Here is a 25,057-nt window from a genome sequence, read left to right on the forward strand (position 1 = left end):
GACAAACTCCAACTGGAATATTTAGTATTGAAAATGTTTTCAGAAGGAAGCAGAGTTTTCCTCCACATGGGGACTGTAGTATCGGCGATGTATTATTGATGTCTTCTTTTTGTTTTTCTTGGGCTTGTTGTTATATTGCGAGAACACAACAGTAATTGATCCTTTGGGATTTATCTCAACGGGATTTATTACACTCGCACTCCAAGATTTAACAGCCGGTCTCCAGTCTGGAAGAAGAAGTTTCTTGCGTTGGTGTGAAAATTGCCTGTTTGCCCTTGTTCACAAATAACAAACTTGTCATCTCGAGTTTGACGGTTAACAGTTCGCCTGAGTTCCATATTCAAATTTCCTCCCGCTGTCCCTACGCGTGCATATATTCGCCTTCACGCTAGGATTATACTGCACCTTTTATCTTTCAGTTTCTTTTTCAACTCGCTGCATCTTGTGTAGAAAGGACTTTTGCAGTGCAGGGGGCGGACGTGATGTGAACGTGAAATAGTGGCGCACACCTTGTGCTCAGTCCTCCGAGTCATTACTCTCACCAGACTTCTCTTAACAAGATCATCTTCTCGTTATCGATTCAGCCCACTGTTTACCGCGCCGCGCCGGGCGACAGCCATGACCCATCAGTCCCAACAACTGATCCGAGAGGATTATGGGAACATATCAGCCCACCGCATCAATATAAACGGTGTGATGATGAAGGCGGCCGCGATCGCTCACTTGTGAAAAATCTCCCTCCGACGTCAAGGTGTCTGGACTGCGCTCGGGAGGAGAAACCCTGCAAATGTTTTAATGATGTTTGCGATGCCGCCGCTTTGCGCTCGCATAATGACCTTATCAGCTATCGTGACTTCGGTGCGACTGTGAAGCGAGCGTGCGTTTCTAACTTTTCCGTCATCAAAGGATGCCCCTGAAATCCCTCTTATGCGTCTATGAAGGCCCTGGCCTACATTTCTTGGTCTCCAAAGTGCTTCTTTCTCTGACAGCCACTCCTTTTTCTTGCTCCTCTTTTTCATCTATCAGATTGCCTTTCATTTTCCTCCCCTCCTCAGCCCGCCTCTGTCTGTCACGTCCCCTCTCTCTCTCTTTGTCTTTCTGCCTCCCTCTCTCTTCCTAATGTCCCTCTGTCATTTCCTCCTGGCTTTTTCCTCCTCCATCTTCTCCTCTCGCCACCTCCTGCTGCAATTTCAGAGCAAAAAAAGACGAGCGAGGGAGGGAGCGATTCTTTGACCTGGTAAATTGCACCTCGTCTTTTGTATTCATGCCAAAGCAATCATTCCTACAGGGATGTGTCTGTGTGGTCCTCGCAGCAGTAGCTCTCTCCTCCTCTATCTGGGTGGAGGTTACAGGGACAAACTGTGGCTGCACCATTGTGCAGTCTGCACTGGCGGGTTAGCAGGCTGATATGGAGCCAATTAAGGCAAAGGAGAGTGTTGTAACAACGCGCAACCCGATTGTCTACACACTCCCACTGGCTTGACACGTCGGGCTGCCTGGGTCCAGTCTCTCCAGCAGCTCATACTAATAGAAACTCCCAGCAAGCGTTTCTCCTCTCCGGGTCAACCGCACCGGACAAAGTGGGGAAGAAGAGGAGGACGAGGTGGAGGTTTCTGTTTTATCTCGGAGAAAAGAGAAAGAAACAAGCATTCTGCATTCTTCTTTTCACCTTCTCTGCGCAGGTGGTGAAGAGAGTTAAGGTTTAATGACACCGAGTGTTGCCTTCAGGGCAGAGTCGAGCTGTCCGTCTATTTGATGATCTGCAGAGTTGTTTGCTGTTTGGGAAACAAGGGCATTGTAGATTAGGGGGTAGAGTGTGAGACAGGAAAGATGCTGTGCATTCAGTGTGGGTGGACACACACACAACAATAGCAACACCTGTGTAATAAATAATAAAATGCAGCCCAGTATAGTACATGTTTTAGCACTGTGGTCAAGTTTTGATGAGGCAGTGTCACAGAGATGATGCTACAACTTTGTAGTCAACTTTGGAGACATTGATTGAGGTGTTCTTGGATTTTTACTATATTCTATATGTGTTGTTGTGTCAACCTCCTGCACATAATATCCAAAAGTTCAGGACTTTTTTTTGGCCCCAAGGGGCAATTGGTTTTGCCGCAGTAGCAGCAACAACAACAACAACAACAACATCTCATCACAATAAGACAATATACACATACTGTACATCCCCACATACTAAAACACAAAAAAAAGGTGAAACCTTGAAGTACAATAATGTTAAAAGAGTTACAATATTGCCATATAAGATAATGAAAAGAACAGGCATGGGTGGATGTGCTGATACTACCTATACTTTACAGAGTTGAGCAGTGAAATGGCCGAGGGTATGAAAGACAGCAGTTCCCAACATTTTTTGGACCTCTTTATATATCTTCTTGTGAGCTCTCGTCATTGGTAGGACTGTCCTCGACCAAAGAAATTCTTAGTTGACTAACTCTCATAAGATTTTGTCGACTAATCGACAAATGGATTGCTTTAATGGACAGATCTGTAAAACAGAGTTTCTCCACAAATCACACAAAAGCACCACTTTAAATCTTGTGTTAACCAGAGATGTGCTCATAAGTTTTCATAAGCGGGGGATGGATAAAAGGCTGAGATTAGAGTATCGAAGTGTTCGACAGGTCGAAAATGGAACAAGGAGATCAGCAGTGTAACTGGGGGCGAGGTCATGCAGTGCCTTATATGTAATTAGCAAGATCTTAAAGTTGATTCTGAATTTTACAGGGAGCCAATGGAGGGATGCCAGAACAGGGGTGATGTGAGACCGACGGCTAGTTCTGGTTAATAACCTGGCCGCTGCATTTTGAACCACCTGAAGGCAATTTAAAGCAGATTGACTGAGGCCTGTGTAGAGGGAATTACAATAGTCTAGACGGGAGAATATGAAAGTGTGAATTAATAGTTCAAGATCCGTGAAGGACAAGATGCATCTGATTTTTGCAATGTTTCTTAGCTGGAGAAAGCAGGTCTGGACAAGTTTAGTGAAATGATGGACAAAAGTCATTTTCTGGTCAAAGATGATACCAAGATTCTTAGCGCTAGGACTGATATTGGATGAAGTGGGCCAATAAACTGATGCACTGCTTTAGCAAAATTGTCTGGTCCTATTAAAAGAATGTCTGTTTTGTCAGGGTTTAAGCAGAGAAAGTTGAGAGACATTCAGTCTTTGGTTGCTGCTAAGCAGTCATGGAGGGAGGACAGTTGATTGAGGTTATTGGTTTTGGCTGAAAAATAAATCTGAGTGTCATCTGCATAACAATGATATGACACGTCATGAAAGCTGCTGAACAAATGACCCAGAGGAAGCATATACAGCGAGAAGAGGATCAGTCCAAGAAACTAAGAGGGGGCAGCCCTTGTCATAAGTTGCATGTCTATAAAGTTGTGAGCAGTTTAATCGACATCTACACTTCTCAGATAATTTCACTTGAATCGTTATTAGAGCCCAAGAAGTAGAACTCGATTATTTTGCTTGAAAAGATGTAAATATTAGAAAAAAGCCAGAAAAGTTATTATATAAACTTATTTTTTTGTATCAGAACATTTGTAGTCTTATTTCCTACCTGGGCAATCCTCTCATGAAGCCTTGTAGGGATCATGACCCCCATGCTGGAAAGTTTTCTCTGGTAAACAGTAGCCATGTTCCCATTCAGCTATTGTTATGGGCAGTATCAGCATTAGAAAAGCTGTATGGAAATGGCAAAGTTCACTAAAACCTTTACGCTCGCTTGAGCTTGTTTTTGCCTTTGTCGAAAAAGAGAATAAATTTGAATAAATTCTTAGGTAGCGAACATTTAACTCACATGACTGATCAGCTGTTCCGCCTGTCGGCGTCTTTTTCGATATTCTCATAACATACAAATGCTTGTCTTCGTCTTCGGACAATATGAAACATGGTCAATACTAGCTGACATGAAAGAACAATTAAAACTTGCCCACTTGAAACAAATTCCTGACCTCTCTCCATTTTTCTCTCGTAGATGGTTAGATGGCCAAGCCGACTTATTTTGTTTCCGGTTCACAACCTCTGCTTCTTCTTCTACTCTGTTTACTGGCAGATTACAGCCACTTGTAGCCTATAACACCAACTGCTATGGCAAACTCAAGTCCAACAGGCAACAGAAGTTGTCAGTGTGTCAGTGTGCTGACTTGACTATGACTTGCCCCAAACTGCATGTGATTATCATAAAGTGGGCATGTCTGTAAAGGGGAGACTCGTGGGTACCCATAGAACCTTTTTTCTTTCACATATCTTGAGGTCAGAGGTCAAGGTACCCCTTTGAAAATGGCCATGACAGTTTTCCCTCACCAAAATTAACGCAAGTTTGGAGTGTTATTAAGCCTCCTTCATGAAAAGCTGGTATGACATGGTTGGTACCAATGGATTCCTTAAGTTTTTCTAGTTTTATATGATGCCACTATCTTCTCTCCAGCTTTAAAAGAGCCTGCTACAACCTAAACCTAAAAATTGCAAGTTGCGTTAGTGCGTTAAAGACGTTAGTGGTGTTTAACAAACACAAATGGTCTAGTTTTTGTCCCAGACTCTCACAGCTCTACTGTCCTCTACACCGACAGTCTGAAGCCAGAGTTGGCATCTTCCCTCTTTGGTTCTTCTTCCCTTCCTGTCTATTCTTGCCGTGTCCCCTGAAATATACTTGTAGGAAAACTCCAAATGTCAAACGTTCCCAAACCAAAGTGCTATTAATCCTTAGTGTGGTTTCACTTTATTTCAACTGATAGGACAGCCAACAGTCACCTTTGGTACACTCAAAGAAAGGACACTTCATGAGAGGAAATGTGTCATTTGTTTCTCAAAGATGAATTTTAAAACACTCTGTTGCTTTTGTTTAACTGATTAAAGACTTTTCATCAATTTGTCAGTGGGAAGTCTCTCTAGACGGCTCGCTGATAATAAAACAGTAACTGCTAATATGCCACTTTAGAAGTGATTCAGTTTATTTGACACCAGGTAACCATCAATTTATCCATTAAACGCTGCGCTGCCATTGACGGCTGCGTCGTAACTTTTTATTTGACAGACCATTTTAAAACTTTATCCTAATCAATGTTTTTGTCTCCCGCTCAGGCAGTCCTCTATTATCTGCTCTTTTCATAAATGAACAAAAAACAGCATTAGGTTCTGCTTTATACTCGTCGGGGCTGCTGAACTGTCGCTTACATTTGGGAGTCATTACTGAATTTTTCTGGTTGTGAGTTTGATCGCAGTTTGTGTCTAGTCAACGTGCCGGGGTGTGTATTTTGTTTGTGTTTGAGACTCTGATGTCCTGTAAACTGTTGCATCCCTCTCCAACAGTCGTACACTTTTACTTTGATCACAAACATGTGCAGACTGGTGCACATTAAATCTCCACTCTGCAGAGGTCTGTGTTGAATTTCTGTCTTTCTCCGTCACACACACACACAAACGCAGTGAAGAACCCTCTTTACTCTCCTGCTTGCTTTGAAGATCACAGCTCTGCCGCCAATCTTTCCTCTTCTTCAAATGCTCTGGATGCTATCAACTCTTGTTTCAACCCTCCCCGTAGATCATCAACCATGTCGCTTATCCCCCAAAAAACAACTCTCAACCTCAATCAATGAACTTTCATTAGTCTCTTTTTAGGCCAGATGTTATTTTTTTTATTTATTCTGAAGTAGATAATTGCCCTCCATCAAAGATGTCTTCTTTTCAAGGTGCTCACAGAAAACTCTGCCCTAATTAAGACCAGAGCATCAGAGCAGCAGGAGCTGTCAACCTGGAGTACCGCTGCTGATCGCTGGAATCCCTAATTGCCCCTGTTTCTCTCTCCCTTTCTCTTCCTCCTCTTCCTCCTCCTCCTCCTCCTCCCCGTCTCCATTAGTCCTCAGCAGCGCTCGGTCCCCACCTCAGCTCTCGCTAATGACCGGTCAAACGTGCACGCCGGACACAAGCGGCTCCAAATAAGCCCTCCTCCATCGCAGCACTCAGTCTGTGTGTACTCATCAGTGCAGTAGAAGCAAGTCTGATTCTGCTCTAAATAGAGCGCCTTTAACTCAATTCACTTTTTCTTCCTCTCTGCTGTTGCCTCCAGCTGTTGAGATTTTTACTCTAATTGGTAACTGTACTCGCACCGCCCCTCACATCCGCTCCTCCCGCGCTGCTATCAACTCTAAACGCCGTTTTGTTTCTCTGTTCGTTAATTCTCCATTCATTCACTATCAGTCTATTTTATTTTTTTATCCTTGCGATCCCCCTCTCTTCTTCTTCTTCTTGTTCTTCTCCTTCTCCGTCTCCTTCCTCTTCTTCTCCTCCTTCTTTTCCTTCTTTTCATTCTCCTCTTCTCATAAATTTTGGCTCTCACAGCAGGAACCAACTTAAGAAATTAACTAATGTTTTAGGGCATTTTTGTCCCTTTTTATCAGATTTTCAGATTGGAGAATGTGACCAATGTTGCCATGGAGGAACAAAAGCTGCATTCACAACCCAGTGAGCAACACAAGAGTAAAGTGACATACAATTATAAAAGATACTTATATATAGGGCTGTGCAATTAATCAAATTACAATTACGGCTTTGAATGATTATGAAAACAAGATAACCGACATAAAAAGATTATTGCGCCACATTCCGTTTTGCAATGATGCAATGAATTTTGTCGAGGAAAAACTGGCAAAGCCTTTTTCAAAAGGCGTCCCTTGACCTCTGACCTCAAGATATGTGAATGAAAATGGGTTCTATGGGTACCCACGAGTCTCCCCTTTACAGACATGCCCACTTTATGATAATCACATGCAGTTTGGGGCACGTCATAGTCAAGTCAGGACACTGACACACTGACAGCTGTTGTGGCCTGTTGGGCTGCAGTTTGCCATGTTATGATTTGAGCATATTTTTATGCTAAATGCAGTACCTGTGAGGGTTTCTGGACAATATTTTTCATTGTTCTGTGTTGTTAACTGATTTCCAATAATAAACATATACATACATTTGCATAAAAAAAGCAAATTTGTCCACTCCCATGTTGATAAGAGTATTAAATACTTGAGAAATCTCCTTTTTAAGGTACATTTTGAACAGATAAAAAATGTGATAAATTTGCGATTAATCACGATTAACTATGGACAATCATGTGACTAATCGCGATTAAATATTTGAATCGATTGACAGCCCTAATATCTATACAATCAATGTGTTTATGATTAAATTGTTTACAAAAGCACAAAGTTCATGATAGATCTAGCCTCTTGATTTTGCTCTCAAAAAGCACCAGATTGATGCATTTAACTTTAAAATGTAGGCTACAAAATTTTCCAAAGTCGATGAGTAACTGTGTTAAATAATCGTGATCTCAATATTGACCAAAATAATTGTGATTACAATTTTTGCCATAATCAAGCAGCCCTACTTATATGTATATTGAGGTCAACATTTCCTCCTCCTTTCTTTCTTTTTAAGAACTTACAAGCGCATTTCTGCTTCCAGCCACCATTAATTTCTGACCGTGAGTAGAAGCCTGCTCTCTGAGGAAGCTACAGAAAACAAAGGCATCTTTGACGAGCCTAAAGGTCAGGCCCCGAGGCCCGGAGGAGGCTGAAAACGCTCTGTTCTGTTGTTGCATCTGGATACAAGACAGCCAGACAGCATCCTGCTGGGCTGCATGATTGCCGCCTCTCAGCGCTCACATTTACCGGCCATATCCTCCATTTCGCATCCTTGAAGACCTGGCATCTTCACTAAGCCCTCGCTCGATCCCCCTTCCTACTGCATTCACCCACACAAAATCAATAACAACACTCGAATGCCATTTCTCCGCTCGGAGGGGGTTATGGCTCACGTCAAGCGTAATGGTTCACTGCAGTGTAAGTATGTCTTTTCCTCGAGGGACTGAGCTGTGTTTGGGGGAAGGAGAGGGGGGAGTCGGGTGAGGAATTAAAGCTGATTTCATGCCCCCTTAAGACCCATGTGAGTTTTAACCACCAATTATTGCGTGTGTTACCCATGGGCAGCGAAGGGCTCTGAGCTCTGACTACGAAGCCAATCAGGCCTGGCTGAACTGCACGCTCTTTTCCAACTACAATCATATAGTAATAATGTGTGATTATATGAGTCATTTTATTCCTCCCTGTTGTTTAATTACTCTTGTGCGCGGCCTACAAATGCCACTCAACAATACCAGGCTTCTGACTCACACATGATGTCCAGAGCAGCCTGAATAACTCTGGATACACATTTTCATCATGTGTATTCAGTGCTTGAATCAAGTCCAGAACACGGTCTTTGGTCCCCACCCACCACGTCTCGCTCTGCTCTCAAGGATACCGCCTCCCCAGGTGGTCTGGGACTCGGGTTGCCTCTCCGTTACAAACCCTTCACCATCTTCCTCAAGGTTAATCCCGGCAGCTCTGACAGCCATGTTTTCCTCGGGTCAGGAAGTCGGGCAGGGTGAGCGGCGGGCAGGCAGTGATGCTTCATGCAGCCCCGTGAAGGACGGGCTCAGTGAAAGCAGAGGGAGGGCTCAGATGCCGACCGGAATGAGGAAGCAGTGGAGGGCGGCCCCCGGCTGTCTGGGTTGTCGCTCCTGCAGGCGGAGCGGAGATGTGACTGGCTGTTGTCTGTCTGCGTGTTGGTGTTTTTTGTACCTTTTTATTAGGCCGATGTGGATGGATGTGTGGCTTAATGAAACCAGGGCAGGCTCCCGGTGTTTGCCACAAGTGGGACAAGGTCACCCTCTTAGGCTAGAAATCTCATTATGAAGTGAAAAACGATTTTGTCGTTCTGTGAGGCTAATAAGGGAGTAGTGAGCTTACTGGGTCCAGCAGCTCAAATGTGCAGATTTACTGCGTTTCTCTATTGGCTATGATAGTAAAATGAATTTTGGACAAAACAAGAGATTTTAAGGGAAACGTTGATGAGCACTTTCATTATTTTCTGATATTTAGAGACCAAAAGATTAATGAACTAATCTAGAAAATAATCGACGGACTAATTAAGAATAATAGTTAGTGGCAGCTTTATAACTATCACATATTTTATCTTTATAACTTCCTCAGTAAATTAAAAACATAGATGGATCATATTTATTATCCCTGGAGGGAAATTTGTTTCCAAAGCACATGTTCACTCTTCACATGAGAAACTACACACAGCTGACTTGTGGTTATACTGCACTTACACTGTTTGCAACGGCCTCAGTTTGAAAGTTATGTCGGACGGCAGCGGCTCACAAGGTGATGCTAAATGACTTTTATATCACTGATACTGTATGAAACCACTGAGTGGTCAAAATCTAAAGGAGACTTTCAGGACAACAGAAAAGTTTAATAATGGACACAAGTTTAGCTCACAGCTAAAACTCTGCTTTGCCTTATTGTCCCGTAATGGTCACCAAAGTACAGAAGTATTATCAGCAAAATGTACTTAAATTATTAACAGTAAAAGTGCTCATTATTCAGAAAATGTCCCACGTGACAATTTTATTATTTATTTATTACAAATGAAATTGCAGTTATTTTTAGTAGGAAAGTCTTTTAATTCGAGCTTTTATTTCCTTTCTCCTATTCACATATTTTAAATCAAAGTTTTAGTCATGCTTTTGTTGCCACATCCAGAGTAAAAAATATATTGTGGACCAAGTTCAAGAGATGTAACATCTGTTACTTCTCTTGAATGCAACTTGAATACTATGTACTTTTATTTCAGTTTAGTTCAGCAGATAAACATTTAAGAAGAATGTTTTTCTTTCTCACTCACTGTGATCTGAGATAAAAACATTAGTGTGCGATTGTTGGACTATCGTCTCTGTTCCCTTCACTGTGTAGATGATTCATAGGCCATATGTTCCATTTAACCCAATTAGTGTTGTGATTGGATGTTACCATTTCAGAGTTACACAGATAAAAAAAAAAAAGATGAGGGAGAGGAAAGAAAAAAAAAATCAAAGTTCAGCTTCACAAATCTGTTTTCAGGTTTTGACTTTTCTCTTATCTTTCCTTTTGTTGTGAAATATTGGATAATTTTACCTCTTTGGGCCTGAAACTGCTTAAATGAAAACATGTGAGATGTTTAGAGGTTAAATGTCCCTTGGATAGAATTGCAACTTATAGACCTCTGAAACGAGATACGGGCTCACAAACTTTAAAGTTTTCGATCCACTGGTTAAATCTTTAACAATGTTTTGTATTTGATTACTTTATCATGTTTTGTTTTTTTTATAGACAACCTTAATCTGAAAAGTAACAAGTAACAATAGCTGTCAAATAAATGTAGTGGGGAAGAAGCATAATGTAGCATAAATTGTAAATATGCAAGCACTGTAAAGTACAAGAACCTCAAAATTGTACTTAAAGGATCAGTGTGTAGGATCTGGCGGTATCTAGCGGTGAGGTTGCAGATTGCAGCCAACTGAAGCCTCTCCCGTGTGCCAAAGCGTGTTGGAGAGCCACGGTGGCCGATGTGAAACACAAATGTCCCTCTCTGGAACCACTTGTTGTAAGAGTAGGTCATCTGGAGCAGAGCCAGTGCATAGAGTGTGTGTGTGTACGTGGGAAGTGAGTGGTGAAGCAAGAGAGAGAGAGCAGCGGCAACGGGAGTGAAAAACGTTATCAACTACTGCCGGAAAAGTTAAGTGTCCGTTCTGGGCTACTGTAGAAGCATGGCGATGCAACATGTTGGGTCCGTGAAGAGGACCCGCTCTCTATGTAGATATAAACGGCTCATTCTAAGGTAACGAAAACACGATTGATATTTTCAGGTGATAAATTGCTGAAGAAAACGTACGTATTAATATTATATTCCATTTCTGCCAATAGATCCTACTAAATGTTTCACCAGCTACCTTTCACTCCCTAATCAGCTACACTTAATTTGTAGAAGAAAGGTGCACTCATGTTGATTTGATTGTGACTTGAACAATGGAATAAACTCCTTCAGTGGTTTAATATTCCGTTAGATTGTCTCAAAAATAAAGACGGCTTCTTGAAAAAGTCAGAGTGCAGCTTTACTGTTTTCTGACTATAAGAGAAGAAGGCACAGCAGAGAAATTAGTGTTTTAGTGGAAACCTGAAAAACATTTCCATTTCTCTTCTTTCTCGTGTCTATTTTTATGCCTCCAGTAAGACCAAAATAGCCAAATGTTAATCAGAATATAATTAAGTTTGGATATTCACTTGGGTTACATTACTGATTGCAGCTTTGATCAGGTGATGTAAAGGGACACATTTAAAGAACCTTAACAGTCGGAGTTTAGACGCAGTTAATCCTTTAATTATGATCAAAAGTATTTTGTTGTGTTTGAAATCGCCGGCTTTGTTCTTTCTAATGCATTAATAATAGATGTGTTTTGAAATATGAACCATTTATCCCATTAATCATTGAGTGGGGCACAATTTCCACTGGAGTTTTGTCGAGGATAAATTGAATGCAATTTACAGTTTTTCAGGAGTCATGAGTTGCTCGCAGCCAGTTCTGAGGTAAACTACAGTTTACTTTGACTCAATCGCCTCAACCCAGACCACCGTATTTGGATGGGTCACGTAATTCCGGCTGAAATGGAGAGCCTTGTCCAGACCATCCAGCCGATTTCTCGGTAATAGCCTGACCGAGCTCCCTGAAGAGGCCAATTCTGGCCAGCAAGGCCCACTTAAATTCTCCGTGAGACAGAGGAAGAGAGAATAGCGTCTGTGGAGCCACTTAAAAGCCCCTGGGTGAAAATGGGATTTTTGACCTGCTCCATTGGTGCTGCAGCTCTACAGCCAGATTGGCTGTCAAGGCGCTGCCAGGTGGGAGAGGGGAAGGGTGAGGGGCGAGAGGAAAAATGGATGGATGCTACTGCTGGTGATGGTGTAGACCGCTAGGACCTCATTAGCTCAACGTTTCATCAAACACTATGGCACCGGGGTGGCTCTCTCTGCCGCCATATATCTCTTTCTCTTTCGCCATCTTTTCTTCTTCCGTGTTTTCTTCTCTCCTCCCCACCTCCCTCTCTGTATGTCTGTTCTCCCCCTGCTCCTCAAGGTCTCATTAACCAGATGAGGCTGTTCAGCTGCTAATCTGCCACTAAGTCAAAGTCAGCAGATGAGGATGATAATGACACATTTCCTCCCTCACACACACATCCAGCTATAATCATTTGTTCTTGTTAATGCCGTGAAAATGTAAATTTGTTATGGCCATAAGAATGTAAATAACCATCATATTTCTGCTGGGGAGAGATTTCAGGATGCATTAGAGGGATCTGCAGGGCCTGGTTTGCATATCATTGCTTTTCAGTGTGGGGGGGAAATCACAGACACACCTACATGCACGCACGTGTAGAAGCCTCACACACACACACACACACACACACACACACGCACACCTCCAACATGCAGAGCAGCTTAACATACACAAATAGGTTTATGTTAATGATTTATGTGCATGCACATAGCAGACTGGAGAGAAAAATAGGCCACATAATTAATGAAGTATACGTGTACAAATGCATGACTTGCAAATAGTGTCAGGAAGATTTCAAAATACATATATACATCATATAGTTTTATATTTACAGCTATAAATGTAATTTAAATCAACAAATTGCCACAAATTGCTTGTTGGATTTGGTGGACAACGCCCGGGATGGCATTTTCTTTCTTACACAGATATGACTCTATTACTCAGACCTAAGGCTGCAATTATTATTTTTATTACTGATCAATCTGTCAACTATTTTCTAATTTTGATTTGGGCTGTCAATCTATTAAAATATTTAATAACGCTTAATCGCAAATTAATCTGTTATCTGTTATTATTATCTGTCCAAAATGTACCTTAAAGGGAGATTTGTCAAGTATCTCTTATAAACATGGTAGTGGGCAAATATGCTTGCTTTAAGTATATATTTATTATTGGAAATCAATTAACAACACAAAACAATGATAGATATTGTCCAGAAACCCTCACAGGTACTGCATTTAGCATAAACAATATGCTCAAATCATAACATGGCAAACTGCAGCCCAACAGGCAACTACAGCTGTCAGTGTGCTGACTTGATTATGACTTGCCCCAAACTGCATGTGATTATCATAAAGTGGGCATGTCTGTAAAGGGGAGACTCGTGGGTACCCATAGAACCCATTTTCATTCACATATCTTGAGGTCAAGGGACAACCTTTGAAAATGGCCATGACCGTTTTTTCCTAGCCAAAATTGAGTGTAAGTTTGTAGCATTATTTAACCTTTGCAACACGTAAGTGTGACATGGTTGGTACAAATGGATTCCTTTTCTAGTTTCCTGATACCAGTATATTCACTGTAGCTTCAAAAATGAGCCTGCTACAAGTTGAATTAATGCATTTAAGAAATGAATGAAGTCAGAACGAATTTGCGCTAACCACTTTTTATCACGTTAACTTTGACAGCCCTAATTTGAATCGATTTGGTTAAAAAAAATGTCAGAAAATGAAAAGTGTCCGTCACAATTGTCCAAGTTGTGTCATATTCAAATCGCTTGTTTTGTCCGACCAAGAGTCCAAAACCCCAAAATATTCAGTTTACTAACGTATTGTAGAAGATTTAAGAAAACAGGCAAATATTCAAAAATGAGAAACTGGAAGCAGACGTTTAGTTTTTGATTAAAATTTGACAGAAATGATTAATTGATTACTTTACCTCCGCGGGTTTCTTAAACAATATGTGACACAGATTCTCTGTTTATTAATTTTAGTCGCAGTGTTTGTTTCATCCTGATTTTATTTTTATTTTTGAATATTTTAACAATACAGGATATGAATAATAATAAAAAGAAAAAAGGAGTCATTCATTTACTAATCAAGCATAAAGAAAACAAAGAACACAAGACCACGATGTATTATGATTTCTCAGGAGAGATGTATTAAAGATAACATTAGTAAGTATATGTACATATAGGAACCCATATGCCTTTATATACACTAATTTGTACATACATAGAGCAAAACAATGACATAACCAAGTTCAACAAATCATATCTGTTTCATCCTGATTTGAGGATTTATTTGCAGTGTGATGAAGTGTAAATAGATGTGTGTGGGTAGTTAATCCACATATTCACCATGTCTATTTATTATGTTATCAGTAATATCTTTCCTGAGTTTCCTAAAGAGTTCCTGAGTTTAAAATATATGATATGCTGAATTCTTTATGGGTTCATACTTGATAAGAATTCAACATGAATTTTCTGCATCATGTCTGTTGTTCTGGAGGTAAACACACATTCCTCTGTTGTGTGCGAGTGGGAGAAAGATGTAAGGTGAATCCTTTGTAAGACCCCGGGGTTTCTACCAATCGCAAAGCAATATGACAAGCTGCATATCCCCAGGAGGCTCTGTCACTACCCATTTGTCAACAAAGCATTTTCTGCCTCAAACACATAGCGAGGCTTTTTACCAAAGTCCCCCTAGGTGTGCATTTCTCTCTGCTTTGCATATTTCTCTGTAAACTGGGGCTAAACACAACTTTCAGAGCAGTTTTGACTTCTGGAAAAAAGAAGAGTTTGTCGAGTTTATAACAAATATGGTGCAAAACTAAAAATTCTGCTGGCAGTGCTGGCGGTGCTTCCACAGGGAATAAGGAGGCCAAATATTTTGATGCACTGTACATATTTGTATTAGAAAGTTTATTTTTTCTTGTTTTCTTCCATCAATCAGCCTCCCAGGATGCACTGCCAGACCTGCTCCCTGGTGACCAGCTCAGGTCACCTCATCGGAGGCGGTCAGGGTGAAGAGATCGACCGGGCCGAGTGCGTCATCCGCATGAACGACGCCCCCACCGCCAGAGGTTACGCCCGAGACGTGGGCCGCCGCACCTCTCTGCGTGTCATTGCTCACTCCAGCATGCAGAGGGTCCTGCGGAGTCGCCACGAGCTGCTCAACGCCAGCCAGGACACGGTGTTCATCTTCTGGGGCCCCAGCAGCTACATGAGGCGCGACGGGAAGGGCCTGGTGTACAACAACCTGAGGCTGATGAACCAGGTGCTGCCCAAACTCAAAGTGTACATCATCTCCTGGCAGAAGATGCTGCAGTTCGACGAGCTCTTCAAGAAGGAGACCGGCAAGGACAGGTGAGGGAAAGATGATCACAATGCAATAAGTACTTGTGATTCTGACTGTGAGTTGCATGAAGGACGGCGTATTTAGCCAGTGTTTGGATGAATAGATTAGTGGATTGACAGAAAATAAATCAGCAATTTTCGAGTGTGAGTGTCAGGTTAAAGTTCATCAAGGAAATATTCCAAACAATTGTTGGTTCAAAATTCTCAAAGCTGAGTATTTGTGGCTTTATACATAACTGTATACTGAGTATCTTTGGAATTTAGCCTTTTGATCAGACAAAATACGCATTTTAATAGCCTCACCTTGAGCTCTGAGAAATTGTGGTTGATGTTTTTAGACATTTTATTGACTAAATGATTAAACTATTAAAGGTGCTCTATAAGATATCCAGAGCATTGATATAGCAGCAAAGAACTACTGTATATGTAAAGATATAGAGGAGTAATATTTAGCTATGCAGAGAATGAAGTTACTCAACAGCGGTGTTACAAAAGCGTAGCACCCACCCTCCATTTCCACCTAGGCATGCTTGCCAACCTTGAGACTTCAGAAATAGGAAGGGTTTCTAAAGCAAAACTGGGGGTCTGGAGTCTGGGGATCCTCCGCACCAGAATACAGACTTTGTTTTCTGCATTCTGGTGATTTTTAAAGAATGAAAATAACAAAATATAAAGTACACTGCAACAGCATGTTTTGTTAAGTAGGCCTACTTTTAATTTTACTTTTAATTCTCAGGAAAGAAAACTGAATAATTCGCCCCTCTGGCTGAACTTGTGTGAATCTCTGGTATAAACTAGGCTAATATTCATCAGTTTTCATTCATTCATTCATTTTTTTTAGTATTTCTTTCTCTTAGTTCTCTCCATTTCTATCTCCTTCTCTCACTCACTGAAGGCCCTTTACTGAAGGCCCTTTAGACACAATGACAACACGTTATTTCTAATTGCTTGCACCACGCCGGCTTTGTTGTGATGCTGTGATGCTGTGATGTGCGGCGAGCGCACCTCAAAAAACCACTGCGCCGCGATGTCGCTACCATCTCTCCTGCGCCGGGAAAAGACATTCAGTATAACTCTATTGCCGTCCGGGTGGAAACAGTAGGGCTCATACATGCTATACAGTACCAGAAACATGTTGAGATAACGAAAAGGAAAAAAAAAGGTTTTAAAAATTGCCATAAATCAGGAGAAATACGGGAGACTTGTGACCCCGGGAGGAAACCGGGAGAGGGCAATGAAAAACGGGAGTCTACCGGGAAAATCAGGAGGGTTGGCAAGTATGTACCCAGGTAAACACTGTTAGATCTGTCAGCACCGTTAGCTGCGGCACCGCTCAGCCATCGCCATGTTGAGAGCTGTCCGGAGGCAATAGAAATACTCCCTGTCTCGTATTTAGCACCTTCAACTGAAAACAAAAACAAAAAATTGACAGATTAACCGATAATCTAATTAATCTTGTGCCCTGAATAACAGTGACATTATTATAATGTGGTAATGCTTTTGATTATAAGATCATATCAATGTGCCAAATTTGCATATTCAAGCCTATTAATATAACCAGTGCTAGAGGGCCAGTGTTCATCATATTTAGTACAGACAGGTTAGATTTCTGTCAAACTGAGTACCCTTACGTATTACTCAGTACCACACATTTTTAATACATATAGTTACTTGTGGTGTAGTTATGGTAAGAATTGGGCAAAAGGGCAAAGGTCCTTCTCAAAAAAAGCTGCAAGAGGAGGTAGAAATGTGCAGCAGCATGAGGTATAAAATGTGGCTTAATATTCGTCCAGTTGGCCGGCTGGTGGATAAGAGTTTAGGTTTCTCCTCAGGGCTCCAAAAATCTATTTCTTGAAGTGGTCAGTCTCCACAGTATGAATGTACTCGTTTTACTTTGGCCCAAGGTGAAAAAACACTCAACGAGCAACGGGCAAGGCTTCCAACATAAAACGCAGTTCCACATCTAGAGAGGAAATAGGGATTTCCAGTCAGAACCAGTTCCATGTGACAAGAAAGCATCATCTGACCTTCAGGGCAACACAGTCAATACTGTTCTAGCATTCAAGGTTCACAGCTTCTCCCAACATATTCTACCCAAGTTATTAGTGTTTTGTACTACACATTTAGTTTTGTACCCTCAAATTAGTAATTCTTGTGCTAATTCATGCTCCCAAATCCCATTCAAGCTCTGACTGTAACAAAAAAACACATATTTTACATTACCACACAACCAAAGGTTTCTTTTATTGGAATACACTTTCATAAGAGACAATTAAATGCCTTTAAATGTTCTGTGACTTACACATGGTGCACTCGGTTTTAACAAGAATGGGAGGATGGGAAGATGCTTTTTTTTATTACAAAACAGTAACATTTATAATTTTCTAATTTCACATATTTGTGGCTTACAAGTTGCAAATCATTTTGAGACCCTCATTTGTATGATACAGTCCTTAAGTAAGAAATAATGTACAGCAAGCCAGTCATTGTTGTGAGAGAATCCACAACATTGACCCACTAGCTGTACATTATCCCGCTTATTACACGGCTACTTACTTAACAAATCAATAACTTGACACATAAACGGTCCGCCAGAGTCCGACATCAAAACTGCGCCCATAGCAACCGTCTGCTATACATAGCAACGGTCTGCTATACATAGCAACGGTCTGCTATAAAGAAATAGCAGACCGTAGAACGCCGTGATTAACCAATCAGAATCGAGTATTCACTGCCGTGTAACAATTTAGGTTAATGAGCAACTTGTTCCACATGCAAACTAATTATAGACGGAGAGGTTAAACTAGGTAATTCATCAACTACGATGTGTAGTTGTGAACACAGTTTATTGATATTTACAAGGGCTGTCAATCAAATAAAATATTTAATCGCAAAAAGTGGGCATGCCTGTAAAGGGGAGACTCGTGGGTACCCATAGAACCCATTTTCATTCACATATCTTGAGGTCAGAGGTCAAGGGACCCCTTTGAAAATGGCCATGCCAGTTTTTCCTCACCAAAATTTAGGGTAACTGTGGAGCGTTGGAAATGTTTCAAAGTGAATGCTCAATGTGAAATAATAGTGTGATTTAATAATGCAACTAACAGGAAAAAAAAATCTCTGCTTTTGCTAACGTGTGCTGTACAAATGGTTTAGAAAGTCAAGTTTTTGTTTCCGCCACACCTTCTCTCAAGCTGCACAGTGTTAAAGGATTCAAATTTAATGAGTCCAAGCTGAGTTCTCGGTCCCGTGGCCATTAATGCTTAATGAAAACACTACCACACACACACACACACACACACACACACACACACTTTGTTTGTGTGTCTCTCTCTTTGTCCGGGTTGTCATTGGAGACTCAATCTGACTTCAGCTTTAAGATAGATGTCAGGGGGGAAACTGCCGAGTAGAGGATTTAGTGAATAGCTCAGACATCCACCCTTCAGGATCTGTGCCGACAAACATGGTAAATGTTTACAGTGAGCAAGCAGCTTCTGGTGTACTCTTATCCTTTTTATAGCATTAGGCATTAACATCTGTGAGGCTTATTTGAGGTCATTTCTGCTCTGTGGAGCGTGGGAAGAGAGAGAAAGAAAGTATTGCTTTTATATCTTTCTAATGTTGGAAAAAAGGAAGCTCTCGCTATGCAATAATAGTTTTTTATATCATTTATAAAATGATTCCTATTGTTTTAAGGATTGGTGTGAGCAGCATAAATAGCAGAGTTTCTGGGTAATCAACTGTGCGATCGGCAACCCTGCGAGCCTGTAATTGTAATTATGGGTTATGGCGTTTCAGTAAAGGTAATTAAGATGGTGTGGGATGTTGTCACATCCACCCATTTTAATAACACTGGCAGAGGAGCAATGAGAAACAGGTGTCCCTCTGCATCCTCTGTGTTAAATTGCCAAGCCGGAATGAGCCTCATCCGGTGATTAAAGGCAAATTAGCTTTTGAAATAACTTTTTTTTTTTTTTACTTCAATGCAGTATTTTATGTTCCCGTAATGCTTTGTTGTAATCATCCCACTGTGTCGCACTGTTAGGTTTCTACTCAACACATTTGGTTTGGAATAAAATGAGAAGGTGGCAGGTTCATTCAGTTACTAAAAGATTACAGATTTGATTGGCTTTAACTGCTAATCTAAATGATGTTGAAAAATCTAATCTGTGGTAACTTAAAAGGTCAAAATGATTATAATAAAAAAGCCGCAGTAGGCCCAATATGCAAAAGAGACCGATACAACAGCTGCAGTAGTGTAGAGTTCACGGATCTGGAAGAACAGTTATTCACAACAGGATCCTTACAGACCAGAACCAGGTCCTTCATATTTCCTAGAGTTACACTTTGGAAAACTCTATTTTCAATTTAGGAATAAAAGGTCTCCGCTGAAAGTGAAGAATAAGACACATTTATTAAGAAATTCACATCTACGTACAACAAACTGTAATATAGTAATATTTTTGTTATAAAGATGTGCATGCATTATCTTTTTCTTATTGTCTTTGAGGATTTTACCAATTATCTGTTTGAAACGTTATATTAAATAAATTATGGAGAAATATGTATTTGACAGTGTCACTAGTATTGTCACTCGGGATGATGGGGCACGCTTTGCCAAGGTATGCACCGATACCGGATTGGATATCGGGCCGATAATGACTCAAATAGTTGGATAGTGTGAATCGGTGACAATGGGGCCGATCTATTCAATTCTATTCTATTTTTATCTCTTATATTCATTATATGCTGGAATTTCTGTTCAAGGTTTAACCAATTTGTTGCTTCATTAAAAAGGTTTACACTTGAATTGTAATTCCTGTTTTTTTTTTGTTTTTTTTTACCAAGTTACTGGTGTAAGGTTTATTTTTGTAATAATATTTAATATTTCCGTAAATTTATATCCATGTATTTATTTGTTACAATTTGTTTTACAAGTTAGGAAAGCAATGTTTAAGTCAAGTCTGATGTTGCCTTACACATGAAAGAATGATCCCAGTCACTTCGACAAAGTGAGGCATAGAGTTTATTAATTAAACACTGGTATCGTATCGGTACTCGGTATCGACTGATACCCAAAGCCCAGGCATCACTGTCGGTATCGGGACTGAAACAGTCGGATCGGTGAATCCCTAGCTTTGCCTGGAGCAGAGGACCATATAAAGAAATCCGGCACAATCTGACGTAATCTTGTAGCCAAAGTAGAAAAAAAAATATGTGTTCACAACAGTCAGAAGCCTGCTTTTGTCACAGGAAATACTTTTACACATGTTTACCTCATTATTTGACAATTTGGCCAAGTTTAATATGAACATACAACATTGAAACGTTGTATATATATGACAGAAAATAAGGAAAAGCATAATAGGTCCCCTTTAAAGGCCATGCACATCCCTGCATGTGTCCGTTATTTTTGGCCTTTTTTGAGAAATTCAGTTAAAATTGGTGCTACATCTGGATGTAAACTACAAACTACAGTCTGCATAAGCCCACATCGACTTGAAAAGAGGTCTGATCAGCCAAAATAAGTGACATCACCTGTGTAGGTGGACCATCGGTGTGCAGGGCAAAGCAGGAATAGACAACAGACCATTTTCACTGCAGACATTTTGGCTTGTCATAGCAGGAAAAGAATCATAAGATATACATTTTTTGGTGATAAAATGTAATGGTAAATGTTAGTTTTTTTTAAGTTAAAGGGGACATATCATGTTCGTTTTCAAGTTCATAATTGTACTTTGGGTTTCTACTAGAACATGTTTACATGCTTTAATGTTCAAAAAACACATTGTTTTTCTCATATTGTCCATCTGAATATACCTGTATTCATCCTCTCTCTGAAACGCTCTGTTTTAGCACCTGTCTCTTTAAGACCCCCTCCTGAAAAAGTCCAGTCTGCTCTGATTGGCTTATGAGAAAAATATGGTGCACCTTTTCAAAGGTAGTTCTCAAGCTGTGGGCGATATATTCTAATGAGCCTGCGTGTGACATAGGAAGGGGAGACAAATCTGAATGGCTTGCTGAATCACATGTTTTCTGATCTAGACAGCCCACAAAAAAACTGACTGGGTTGTCTTATTTCACAGTTTGTGGGTTGGTAGGAACTCCAGATACCCAGATGTAGTAACACAAGCACTGAAAAAGTGAGTTTTTTGTGATATGTCCCCTTTAATTTGTATAAATCTTCAGCATCTCCAGTAGCAATTAATGGGTTGAAATGAACAAAATGTTGTAGTTGAGAGGGAGGAATATATAGAAAATTAGACAAAATACAAGCAAACCAAACTGAAGCGCGAAAGCGTCTGCTGCTCGAAGAGAAGCAACTTCAGAAAAGACATTATAATAATAATAAGGGGAATATATTACAACAAACATGCATGGAAAGAGATTGCAAACAAAAGAAATGCCAGCTTTGTTCTTGCAGCTTTCACCCTGAGGAATGAAAAAAAAGTGATGCAACAGAAATAGGAGCTGTGATCAGAGGGAAAGTGGCATGAAAGTCAAGTAGATACAGAAGTGAAGTACCTCAGATCAGTAATCAACACCGAACAACCTCTAATCACTGAAGTCATTAGAGCCGTTGTGTATAAATATACCTTGCTGGTGACTCTAGTGAGAGAAGGAAAAGTAACCTTTCACAGCAACAACAAAGTATTTTTTTTTCAATAATATGTTTCAGCTACATGTTCTCACAAGAGTACACATATTGAACAGGTGTTTCAGCTTTAACTAATTGCACCAATCACACCTTCATGTGACTTCTAACCTCTCAGCAGTTACATAACAACCATTAGAATAAACTCAATGACAATAAAGCTGCTCTTTACAAATAAATACAATGCAACGGCCAAAACCCAGAGAACAATTCTCTTTCTGTAATCAGCTCCTGTTTTCATAATTGGAGAGATAATGTACACTTCTTGACTAATTTGGCTGTCAATAAATTGGAATATTTAATCGCACATTTTTTATCCGTTCAAAATGTACCTTAAAAGGAGATTTGTCAAGTATTTAATACTCTTATCAACATGGGAGTGGGCAAATATGCTTGCTTTATACAAATGTGTGTATATATTTATTATTGGAAATTAATTAACAACACAAAACAACGACAAATATTGTCCAGAAACCCTCACAGATATGGTTTTACTGGAAAAACTTGACTATGACTTGCCCCCAAACTGCATGCGATTATCATAAAGTGGGCATGTCTGTAAAGGGGAGACTTGTGGGTACCCGTAGAACCCATTTTCATTCACATATCTTGAGGTTAGAGGTCAAGGGACCCCTTTAAAAATGGCCATGACAGTTTTTCCTTGCCAAAATGTAGCTGAAGTTTGGGGCGTTATTTAGCCTCTTTTAGCTAGAATGACATGTTCGGTACCAATGGATTCTTTTTTCTAGTTTCATATGATGCCAGTATCTTCACTCTAGCTTTAAAACTTAGCCCGCTACAACATAAAAAAAGTTGCGTTAATGCATTAAAGAAATTAGTGGCGCTAAAATGAATTTGCATTAATGCATTTTTATTGCATTAACTTTGACAGCCCTAATGAAATTATTTTTGTCAAAGTTAATAAAGCACTCTGCCTGCAGGTTTTTTTTTTTTTCTCAAGGCAAATCGGCTTGTATTCTTGTTTTCTTTCTTGATGCGCTGACAATGCCATTTTATTGAAACCAGTCTTCTCCTTCTATCAAATACAAGCAAAAAAATAATCTCCCTTTTTAATACTAATAAGATTTTAAGACTCAAGGATCAACACACAATTAAACTGTTAATTAACTGGCTACTTTTGCTAAATTTTCATACCAAACTGTGTAAACACAAGGAGCAGCACTGTTCTCCTGTGCAGGGATAAATCCTTCTTCCCACTCACAGCTTGCTTCCAGTCCTTTTTTCAAGACAGCCATTGAAGCTAAGAGCTTGACATTTCACACCACATTATTCATCAGCATGTTCATAAACAAGGAAATGAGGAAGACTTCTTAAGTGAGATTAGCTGCATGCCTCCTGACTAAGACCTCCGCGCATCCACCGCAGACTGCTTGATGACAAAATGCTGTGCTTTGAACTTTGAAAGTTTTCTAATTTGCGAAAGGTGTGTGTGTGAGTGTATGTGTGTCGTTGTCATAGCAAAAGCCCAGTGGCCGTGTTTGCATATCACAACAAATCAACATGTTCCAGACAACCTGGGTCCTGTCGTAATTAAATGAAAATGAGAAGTCTGTGCTTCGGCTGCGATAGCATCACTTTGGGTCGACACTGTTGTTTGTGGTCTGAGCAGACTCTAATAAAGATGAAAGTCGGACCAAAGTGTGTTGTTACTATTCATCACACTGTCACTCAGTGCAGTGCGGACAGATTGATTCAGGAGGTTTGGGGTTGTTTGGCAGGAAGCGACCATTTGTAGATGCATCTCTCCTGCAAACACAATGTTGTTGTATTAAAGGTCAGATTGGGGTGAAATGATGCAGGGATGAAGAAGGGGAGTTGTTGTTGTTTGCTTAATTCTTGAAGGAAAACAAAAGTAAGGCTGCGTCTGATATCACTCCCTTTTCGCCATTTTATTTGAGAATCCGATTCAAGTGTGAAATTTGTGCCCGGAAAATTCCCCCAATGGAACAAGTAGCGTCCATGACACCGTTTGGTCCTGTTCATAACGTACCCTGAACATCCTCACAGCTTCCCAGGAAGTTGTGTTTCTATTCCACCATCACCAAGCAGGGGAGATGTTCAAAATACAAATGCTTAACAGGCTTTTTATGTAAGGAATTTCTGCCTGACGTGTATCCCCCCTACGCTGTACTCTGAGTGAGAAAATAAGAGAAACCCCTTTTCAAACAACCAGGTAAACCCTCCACTCCAAATGTGTCACCCTCATCAACCGCAGGTGAGCAGGGTGTCGAGATGCCTGCCTGGTTGTTCTTGTCAAGACTTTTTCTTATCAGGCCCGAGCTTTGTTTCTCTGCCTTGCCAAGTTGAAAACCTCCGCTGCTGTGGATGCTGGCGTGTATGTGCGGGAACAAAACGAGAAGCCGTAACAAGCTTTCTGAAAGCAGCAGGGTGACGAGGTGGTCGAGAGAACAGGAGATCCTGTCAAACTGAGTTTGAGTAAGAGTTTGATCCTCTGCCTCCTCTCTCCTATTCCAATTATTTAAAAAGATATAATAAATTGTCCTGGGTAAAGATCCAAAGAAAGGTTGCAGCTCATTTTAAAGTTTTAAGTAAGTGTTTAATGTGCAGGTGAAATGAAAAATTACTTTTCAGCCAAGCTAGTGTCAATTGCTCTATGGACCGTTTATTCTTTCTGTCAGTTGGTCCACCACTTTGTTCCAGATTGAAATAGCTCAACAACTATTGGATGGATTGCAGTGACATTTGGTACAAATATTCATGATGCCAAGAGGAGAAATCATTACTTTGTTGATCCCCTGACGTTTCATCCAGCGCCACCAGCAGGCCAAAGTTCCACTTATTCAGTGAAATATCTCAACATCTACCAGCTGGAATAGCACCACATTTTGTGCAGGCATTCATGCTTCCTGATGTATCCTCATGACTTTAGTGATTCTCTTGACTTTTCCAGCTCAAAGTTCAAATTCTTTCAACTTTGACCTTGGTTGCCGCTGACCTTTCAAAGCGCAATCAATGAGAACAGCTGCAACTGTTGTTGTTGCCTAGAAACAGTGAATGGCGTTCCTTGATCTCTTTTTGGGGTGATATCTTACCTGCTGCCTCTGAAAGTCTCTGCGCCCTACCTCGCGGTGAGGTAAGAGCTAATTTGTTATCACGGGAAGGTAGCTTAAAGCTGCAGTGGTTAGAAATGGAGCAAACATGATTAACAAAAATATTTTTATAAAACGGTCACTATATCCTGACAGTGGTGCACGAGACAGGTAATCTGAAAAAAAACATGTGCCTCTGTGTCCTCCGGTGCTCCTAATGGCATCTGCAAGATTTCTCAGACCGGAAGAAAACAACC

At 40.5% G+C, this 25,057-nt stretch overlaps 1 protein-coding gene across 2 annotated transcripts in view; it reads left to right on the forward strand.

Annotated features, from left to right (window-relative positions):
* Positions 1-25,057, forward strand: part of st6galnac5a (ST6 (alpha-N-acetyl-neuraminyl-2,3-beta-galactosyl-1,3)-N-acetylgalactosaminide alpha-2,6-sialyltransferase 5a) — a 61,456-nt gene that overhangs the window by 25,127 nt on the left and 11,272 nt on the right. For both annotated transcript variants that reach the window (XM_037788464.1, XM_037788465.1), the window contains exon 3: positions 14,671-15,083. In XM_037788464.1, the coding sequence (XP_037644392.1) occupies positions 14,671-15,083 (413 nt within the window). The remainder of the gene's footprint in view (positions 1-14,670; positions 15,084-25,057) is intronic.

This window comes from Sebastes umbrosus, chromosome 12 (genome assembly GCF_015220745.1).
Source record: "Sebastes umbrosus isolate fSebUmb1 chromosome 12, fSebUmb1.pri, whole genome shotgun sequence".
In the NCBI taxonomy this organism is placed as follows: domain Eukaryota; kingdom Metazoa; phylum Chordata; class Actinopteri; order Perciformes; family Sebastidae; genus Sebastes; species Sebastes umbrosus.